Genomic DNA, 9,946 nt, shown 5'->3' with positions numbered 1-9,946 from the left:
CAATTCTTCTTAATATTTTTTTCGAAAATGTATAATAAATAAAACATATATTTAACACTACATTTAAACATAAGAATTAAGTACGACATATGCTTATCGTTTTTTTAAAAGTTTTATAAAAATCAGTTTACTTAAATGATCAAACGTGTACGATTAGTTATTTGATAAATATATTTATCTAACAGTAAGATGAATAATTTATAAATAAATGTAATATGTTATATAGCTCATTACTATATTTTTTAGTTTATGCACATTAATATTGGATGTATTTTTTTCTCTCTCTACTTTATATTCTCAACAAAAAATGAAAATGATCTGATTTGTGTTATTTTTAACCTTTTTCAATTTCATATTAAAAAAATATATTGACCGTCTACAATTAAAAGGTTTTTTTGTAATATGCGTAAATTACTGTTACATTAAAAGTAAGATGTATGCCTCCGAACAACCACTTAGAAAATAAACCCATTTGAAATTGATAGTTGTATATCATATATCCGCAGAACAAACAGGTACAATGCGTTTCGTCTGAGGTTTAAAAGATAGGGGAATTGTTCCTCTATGTCTATGCTCTCTCTGTGCATGTAAAATTGTTGCTGAAAAAGCGCATTGAGGTCGACCCCCGGAAAAAGGACATCTGGAATTTCCTTTTTTATTCTGGAACGCATTTTAATTGTTTTCACCGAGCATGCTGTTCAAAAGCAGTGTTTACAAACAATGGCGGCATTGACATCTATAATTAACAGCATGCGATTCCTAACCATGTTTTCGAATTTGCCAATGATCATATTACATGTCACAAAAACAAATTTCATGCTGAAAATGCATTTTAAAGACAACCAGACATTTAAATCCACAATAGTCACTATATCCATGAAATCCTCCCTGGCCAGCTGTGGCTTAGTTTAGTGTGGTGTGCTGCCTAAAGTATTTGTACCAATGAGATGAAAATGAGATGATCAAGCGTGGGTGGATACAGACCGGTATTGTTCAATAGACTTGACCTTGATAAATTGTGTTGGAAATTTAATTAATCCATTAAGTTGGACAGATTTTCACATTAATTAGAATATGTAGAAATACCATTAAAATTTTGTGAGACGCATTAATTTGTTTATACTTAATTCTAGTGCAAGTCACAGTTACCTTCTATGATGTAACTAGAACTGGTTTCGATACTTTACCGCAAATATGTATCCATTTGTACGCATTTTCGGATAGTGTTCATGTTCGGACAAGTGTATAGACAAAGTGAAATATTCGCGAGAAATATGAATTCGCGTCTTAGAACCCTCGCGAATATTAGCGAAAATAAATTTCTCGCGAAAAATAAGTGTTTTACAGTATATGGCCATGTTTAAACAGTTGTTTGCAATATAACACTCACTAGGCAGCTCTGGTTATATTTCCAAGCAATGATTTATATAAAGGCCATATAACCTGTTAAAAATCTATATAACAAATAATATAAACACCAATCATATAAACACCTTGAAAGAATTAAACAATTTTTACTGATATCTTTATATTTTAGAAGAAATTATAATGTATAAATACCTTATGTCAAACACTGTTGTAAAGTAAGTTATACTCCTCTTATTGTATTGCAGGTGACACATTATTTTTACCTACTGCCAGCATTTGATATGCCTAGAACACCAGGATGTCGGTCACCAGCTGTGCAAAGGTATTAAATTTTTATTGTTATATGAAATTTGATTAATTACTTTTGAGAATTAATAATTATAAAAACTAGTTGTTTGAATTTCTAACATCACAAAAAGAAGCAAATAACCAGTATAAAACTGCCAATTAACACAGTCTTGGGACTACATGTCAGATGTATGAATATTTTCAATTAGAGACTCTTCTGTTGTTTAGAATATTCTGAAGTTATATGCATGATGTATTATGCACAATTACGATTATATTGAAGAAAGATTTTTATTATTGATGACTTGAGCTGAACTCCTGTACACACATTTCTCTTCTTTTCACAATTATTGGAACTTGATTTTTAGCATGTTTATTAAGGATATAATTAATTATTATCATGCTCTAATTTGATTTTGAAAATACTAATAATTGCTACATAGTTTCTTTTTAACCAGGTTATCAACGAAAACCAGGTTATTGTAATGCCGAAGTCGGTTTGCTTTGGCCTATTTACACCAAACTTGGTGTGTAGGTAGCTTATATCAAGAGGCAGCTTTGGATTGCTACCCAGGTGTCTGTGATCAAGGTCAAGGTCACTTTTACTTAAAACAGAAATTCGGTTTCCACTCAATCACTTCTGGCCTATTGACACCAAACTTGGTGTATGGATAACTTACCGTATAAGTGGTTTTTTCTGCGGTGACTTTATTTCTGCGTTTTCTGCGGTCAGTTTCAGCACCGCAGAAATAAAAACCGCAGAATATTTCCACGTTTTTTTTTTTTTTTTAAAGATATGAGTCCTACATTATGACCTGTTTCCTTTAAAGTAATAACGATTAACGGATTATAAAGGTTAGCGGGTCATCGAGTTTTATAAAATTGCTTTCGGCTAAATATGCAATATGTGCATGTTAGGATGTACTTGTTGTTAATTATGCCAATTTATGAACAAAGAAATTCAAACATCATAGTGTTTGCCTGTACGATAAAAAGTTTGTTTACCACTAAATCATTAAAACCATTTTAACCCGGGCTTATACTGCTAAATAATCATCGTATACAGTAATTGTTGTCTGATTTACGATAAACTTCTTCTGGGTGTCCTACTTGGGTGTGTCCGGGGGCAGCGTCCTGTGAACGTTGCCTTTGCCTTGTTGATCTTTATTCTTGTTATTCTATCAATTTTTTTAAATTAAATATACTCCCGGGGTATATTTTCACACTGATTAAAAGTTGCAAACTGTCTATTGTTGCACATTATATTTGTTTGCAAGCAAACAATTTAATTGTTTGTAATTACTATATAGTTTTGCGGTGACGACGGTAAACAAAATTTTAATGCGAATATGTACATGCAAAAAAATAGGTAAAGTAATGTGACTTAGACTTTGATAAGATGAGCCGCAGAATTTAAATCACGTTTTGTCCAAAGAATGGGCCGCAGAAATTAAGTCCGCAGAAATAAAAACATGCCAAAATTTGGAAAAACCGCAGAATTTGAAGCCCGCAGAAAAAACCACTTATACGGTATATAAAGAGGCAGTTTGGGATTGCTACCCAGGTGTCTGTGATCAAGGTCACTGTTACTATAAAATAGAAATTCATTTTCCGCCCAATAACTTGAGTTTGCTTTGGTCTATTGACACCAAACTTGGTGTATGGATAGCTTATATCAAGAGGCAGCTTGGAATCGCTACCCAGGTGTCTGTGATCAAGGTCAAGGTTACTGTTACTAAAAATAGAAATTCAGTTACTGCTCAAGAACTTAAGTTTGCTTTAGCCAATTGACTACAAACTTGGTGTGTAGGTAGCTTATATCAAGAGGCAGCTTGGGATTGCTACCCAGGTGTCTGTGATCAAGGTCAAGGTCACTTTTACTTAAAACAGAAATTCCGTTTCCACTCAATCACTTCTGGCCTATTGACACCAAACTTGGTGTATGGATAGCTTATATCAAGAGGCAAGTTGGGCTTGCTACTCATGTGTCTGTGATCAAGGTCTAGGTCACTGTTACTAAAAATAGAAATTCAGTTTAAGCTCAATAACTTGAGTTTGCTGTGGCATATTGACACCAAACTTGGTGTATGGATAGCTTATATCAAGAGGCAGCTTGGGATTGCTACTCAGGCATCTGTTTTCTGCTTTGATTTGGCCTATAGACACCAAACTTGATGTATGGGTAGCTTATATCAAGAGGCAGCTTTGGATTGCTAACCAGGTGTCTTGTGATCAAGATTTATGTATTCAATTTCACTTAATAACTTTAGTTTGCTTGACCATTTGACACCAAACTTGCTGTGTGGCAGCGTTGGATTGCCACTTAGATATCTGGGAGCAAGGTGAAGGTCATTTACTTAAAATAGAATTTTCAGCTTTTACTCAATAACTTCAGTGCACTTTGAGCTATTGATTGCTGTCACATCAAAACTCGGTCGTTGAAAACCTGGTTCTTGTTGCGGTGCTTCTTGTTTAAATATGAAATAAACATCTTTTGAGTACACACAGAAGATATTTTACGTTTTAAAAAAGACTAAATTTACTTGACCAGCAATAAGGATTGTGCAGTTTCCCAAACATTATGTTTGCGCATTTTCTTTTACAAATAAGTCATATTCAGCAAGAATTTTTTATAGTTCAGTTAATAATATTTTTGAAGTAAAAAAAATAAAAATATTTTATCCAACCATAAGCATAGTAAAGGGAGGCATTTACTTTGTTGTCTTTTACAGAACAAAAGAAATGAATGTAAATCAATCTCCAGTTACTGTAAGACATTGTTTGCGTGAGAATACAGATATGAACAAGAGGAATGTTGATAGGACTACACTGAAGGCAATGAAGAAAAATCATAAAGGAGAAACTCCGCTACATGTTGCTTGTATCAAAAATGATGTTGCCACTGTAAAAAACCTTCTTAAAATTCCTGGTATATTGATGTTTTCATTATTCTTATATTGTATTATATACATGTGTTCCATGTCATACCGCTACTTAAAACATTGAAATTAAAAGGTATTTACTTATATTTAGCATGTCTATTCAAAGAATAGGAAGAGCTCACCCAGGTGTCAGTGACGCCGTCACACTTGGTTTACTTGTTGCGTTTAAGTTGATGTCTTCAAAAATATTGAAGGGAATGGGTAGAAAAACTTCACACACTTATTTTAGAGCATAATAAGAGGTCACTTTCCAAGACCTATAAGTCTAACATTGGTTTTGACTGAATTATGGCCCTTTTTGAACTTATAAAATTCTACATTATCAAAGCTCTTGTTTTACTGTCAAGCACTTAAAATAGTTGAGCATGCAGCTACTGACAGCTCTTGTTTAGTAAAATTGTTGTGGCCTTTTTATACATTACTCAATTTTTACTAAAACTGTAGTAACAGTAGTTGCTTTACCATGTTTCCATACATCTGTGTTTGACTGTTTGTTTATTGAATTGTACTAGTAAATGAGCCGCGTCACGACAAAAGCAACATAATGGGTTTGCGACCATTATGTTAGTTCTGTCATGACGCGGCTCAAATGTTCTTTTTTTACTTTACTTGTAGGTTAGGTATTCTTACTCTAGTTTTATTTTGTAACTAAGATGTTATTGTAATAATCTATTTCTTAAATTTTTTCTCAATGAAATTATTGTATATTTATGAAGGTATAAATGTAAATGCAACTGACAATATTGGATGGACACCCCTACATGAGGCCAGTAACCACGGCCACACAGAATGTGTGCTGGAGCTTCTAAAGTTTATACCATCAAAGACAATGGATGTTTTCTTTACAAAAGGTAATAATACTTGATGTGTATTAGAAAGTAAATTTGAACTTTGTAAAATCATATTAATTGTTTTATTTTGCTAAGCAAGTTCTCTTTACACAACTTCTATGTTGTTGCTTGACACTATAAATGTTTTAAGGGTGACTGACTATGAACTATCTATATTCTATAGCATAGCTTTTCACTGACTTATTCCTCTTTTTATAGATAGAAAATGCCAGTATGTGCCTATATCACAAAATAAATGATTTGTGCTGAGAACAAAAGTTTTGATGTCTTGCAGTAATTTTTAATTGAGTTTTTTTTTGGTTTTCAAGATGTTATCTGGTGTTTGCTCTGATCATGACTGAAGTAATTAAAGATTTGCCCTAATTTTTTGTAAACAGGTAGCACAGAATGTAGAAGGGTAGATTTGTTAGCAGTAAATGGTGAAGGAATAACTCCACTTCACGATGCTGTATTGAACAATCAACCTGAGGTCTGCCGTATCTTGTTACAACACGGAGGCTCCAAGCTTCTAGAGGCTCGAACTTGCCTTGGCTACACACCAATTGATCTCGCTGAAACAGATGAGATGATCAGTCTCTTGTCTTCCTTTTCTACAGTACGAAGAAAACATAGTGATAATCTCTCAATGTTAGGATCTCAAGGTATAATGACATTTTGATATATATATTTATGGTCCTGCCATAATGCTTAAGTCGTGCTTAATGTCTATAATAATGTTTATTGGACACGTATAATGTACATCCATATGGAATGACTACATAATTCAAATCTTTTCTTAATGATATTTTCATGCTAGAAAATTCTTAAAATTGCATAATCACTGTTTCGAGGCTATATTATGTCATATATGAGGTATATATTACATGTTTAGTCTTTTTATTAAACTAGATGAATTTAAGTGATAAGATACAAGGGTGTGTCAATCATGTATTCACTTTACCAGGGCTCATGCTGTTGGTCTCTGTGGTCGCCATTTGTGATAACTTTATAAGATTGGCGATTATTTTCGCATTTTGGCTACAGAAACTGGCATTATTATTTTAATTACAACAGTGTTAATATAAGTCTTTACTTCACAAACATGATCATTTATCATGGAAAGACAGGAATGTAAGATGCTTTTTATTACATTGATTGGTTTTAACGATATTCTTGTTTACCATTGTTATTATGTATATTTCAGAATCCAATAGTTCTGTAGAGGACAATACATCAATAGCACCAAGTGATATTCTATATCAGGAAGTAATGTATAAAGATGGAGAACGTTTATATTATGCCAACGTTAAGTCCACCACCTTTTACATACACCTGGTGACATTATTCATTCAAAATTACATCTCCCTAAGAAACTTACACATGATATGTCAGTGCTTGAAAGATAAGAAGTTATTGCAGGATATTAGTGAACAAAATGATCATTGTGATACAAGCAGCCAGAAAGAGAATCATGACAGTGTTAGTTTTGATGATAGTCCAAGTTGCCAAAATACCCAGAAACTTACAAGTTTAAATGCACAAACAATCAGTTCTGTGTATCATCAACTAGAGAATAGCCACTTAGGTTTGTCAAGTAAAAGAACCCCAGCAAGGAGTAGACTAGCAGAGTATCATGTGGATAAAGAGGAAGTTGAGTATTTAAGAAAAGATTTGAAAATAATAAGGAAATTCCCCCAGTATTTGAACTTGTTTAGAAATCATTTACTTAAGTTGTGTCGTTCGGAGGACTCGAAAATGGTGAAAGAAGAGCTACAAGAGTTGTTATATATCACTGAAGGTCTATTTTAATGATAAGTAAGGATATCAGGGGTGTTTGTTGAATTGTCCAGCAGTTGTAACAACTTGACCAGCAAGATTTTACATTTAAGTCATTCACTCAACTTGAACCTGCCGAATTTCTTTAATGGATTTGTCCAACTTCAATTTTGGAACTGTCCATTATCATTTTAAGGGATATCAAGATGAAAATATAAAGTTGGTCAGCCAACAGTATAGAGACTGGCCAGACTTCACTGATGTGCAGGCTGGCCTGGCTTTATTCTGGTGGCAAAGACACTTAGTTCCAGCAGTGGGAGGGTTATCAAATGTTAAAAGAACAAAAAAAACATTAGCAAACACGTACTTCCTTTGTGTGTTCTAAATTTTGCTTAAATCCTGACATTAAAATGATACATTGAGGACATTAATTACTTTGACTATAGAATGTTAAACTTAGGACATTTTCCTTTTTTGCTTTAAAGAATGATATTGCATCTGAAGCCTTTGAAGAAGTATGTTTATATATCTTATGTGCCCATTTGATAAGTTGGGAAAATTACACACCTCCCAATAATGATACAAGAGTTGTACCTAAAATTTATATTCAGTAAACTAAGTGCCCCTAATCTGTAGTATAGATTGTGATCATGCCTGATTATAAAAATGTATGTCTGAATATAGACCTTTTTACACTAGGATATTTCCTGAGATTTGGAAGTGCAAGTATCATTTCCACATGCATATTCTGCATAGGGCAAAAAGCTACATGTATATTGAAAGTATAAATTTTATCAGTATAATATAGTATAGTGCTTTGTATACAAGAATATTTTTTTAGCATACATGCATATTTGATAAATAGGGAAAATTTTCCCAAATAAACTTAAAGGATGAAATTTTATTATTTGTGAGGATTAACTAAAAGTTTAGAAGGAAGTATTTTGATAATAAAAGATGCACTAGATATCAGTAATTAATTTGAACCTTCTAAATTTATGGGCCATATTAAAATGAAAGACACTCATGCATTCGATTATGACATAAAAACAAGCAAAAAAAAAATTAAACCATCAATATTGTTAGTTTACACTTTTGATATTGAAGCCTCCATGACTACAAGTTGACCTAAATGTGGCATTATATAGAGCTTTTGAACAATTGTTTTCACACCTTTATGGGCATTTCAAAAAAATAATTAACAATGTCTCTGTTATGTAGAATTTCTTGTGTAAACCCTGAATAAAATCATCCAGGACAAAGATAAATTGGGCAGGGTATAAAGATAAATTAGGGCTGGGTATAAAGATAAGTTGGGGCATTGACTTCTTGCTTCCATGGACATTATCAACCCTTTATATTTTGGTGTTTAACATACTTGAAACAGTTATTGATGTTTTGTTGGTTACAAAGAGCAGGACCCAACATATCTTTATACCTTGCTCAACTGATCTTTATACTCTGTCCAACTTTTCTTTACATACACTGCCCAACTTGCCTTTATACACTGCCCAACTTATCTTTATACCCTTCTCAACTTATTTTTATACCCTGCCCAACTTATCTTTATACCCTGCCCAACTTATCTTTATACACTGCACAACTTATCTTTATACCCTTCTCAACTTATTTTTATACACTGCCCAACTTATCTTTATACCCTGCCCAACTTATCTTTATACCCTGTCCAACTTTTCTTTATACACTGTCCAACTTATCTTTATACCCTGTCCAACTTATCTTTATACCTTTGAAAGCATGTATAGTACATGTATTCTTAAATAAGCTTTGTGAGGCTTAAACAACATATGTTTATAATAAATGTGATTCTTTTATTTCACCTGTATTTACCTGTTACCTTGACATGATATTAAGTACAAATGTAACTTTATTATAATTGCAGGTAACCATAACTGATTTTTTTATTTTCGATAAATTATAATTGAGTAAATTATTTATGAACTGAGAAAATTCCATTTCTAACTGGCTTGCATTTTACTGTCAACATTTTTCTATTTAAAAGACCTTGTTGTTAATCATTGGAAATAATTATTCAATAGTCTAGCATGATGTTGGCCTGGCAGCTCTTGTTTATTTTGGTATCTTATTTTGATATGTCATATAATTTTATGATAAAAAAATAATTATTTTTAGAAGGGTAAACTTTTAAATTCCAATATTTTGCATGTACAAGTATTGTTATATTGATACCTGTAAAATATAAGAACCATTCACAGTATTAATCCATGTATGTTTTGTTTTATTTATATCTTTTTATGTAATCTTTTCCTAGACATAGTAGTATACTTTATTGTAGCTTATAATGATTTGCCAGTCAGTAAACTGTGTGAATTTTTAATGTTGCGCCCATAACATGAGCCGCATCACGACATAACCAACATAGTGCGTTTGCGAACAGCATGGATCCAGACCAGCCTGCACATCCGCGCAGTCTGATCAGGATCCATGCTGTTTGCTTACCAACCCTATTACAAGTAGGGAAACTGATAGCGAACAGCATGGGTCCTGATCAGACCGCGCGGATGCGCAGGCTGGTCTGGATCCATGCTGGTCACAAACGCATTACGTTGGTTTTGTCATGGAGCGGCTCACATGTTGAATTTGTTTTAATAGACTTGTCCAGCTTTCTGTTTTGGGAAGTGTCCATTATAATAGATGTTATCTGGAACTTGCACATGTGGGTTTTTCCAGTACAAACAAACTTTTTACTGTTTATAGCTT

General features: G+C 32.9%; 1 protein-coding gene across 2 annotated transcripts; it reads left to right on the top strand.

Annotated features, from left to right (window-relative positions):
* Positions 1-1,619: 1,619 nt before the first annotated feature.
* Positions 1,620-9,925, top strand: LOC132747733 (uncharacterized). Of its 2 annotated transcripts, XM_060737226.1 has the most exons (6): positions 1,620-1,690; positions 3,927-3,998; positions 4,389-4,585; positions 5,315-5,449; positions 5,827-6,090; positions 6,633-9,925. In XM_060737226.1, the coding sequence occupies exons 1-6, from the start codon at positions 1,650-1,652 to the stop codon at positions 7,235-7,237; spliced, it is 1,314 nt and encodes a 437-aa protein (XP_060593209.1). In that variant the 5' UTR covers positions 1,620-1,649; the 3' UTR covers positions 7,238-9,925. The 2 variants fall into 2 exon arrangements, with proteins under 2 accessions (XP_060593209.1, XP_060593210.1); XM_060737227.1 differs by lacking the exon at positions 3,927-3,998.
* The last annotated feature ends 21 nt before the right edge of the window (positions 9,926-9,946 follow it).

Source organism: Ruditapes philippinarum, unplaced genomic scaffold (assembly GCF_026571515.1).
Source record: "Ruditapes philippinarum isolate M1 unplaced genomic scaffold, ASM2657151v2 ctg23136_1_1_1_1, whole genome shotgun sequence".
In the NCBI taxonomy this organism is placed as follows: Eukaryota; Metazoa; Mollusca; class Bivalvia; order Venerida; family Veneridae; genus Ruditapes; species Ruditapes philippinarum.
Note: the sequence above shows the minus strand (reverse complement) of the source record. Positions and strands in the feature narration are given on the sequence as shown.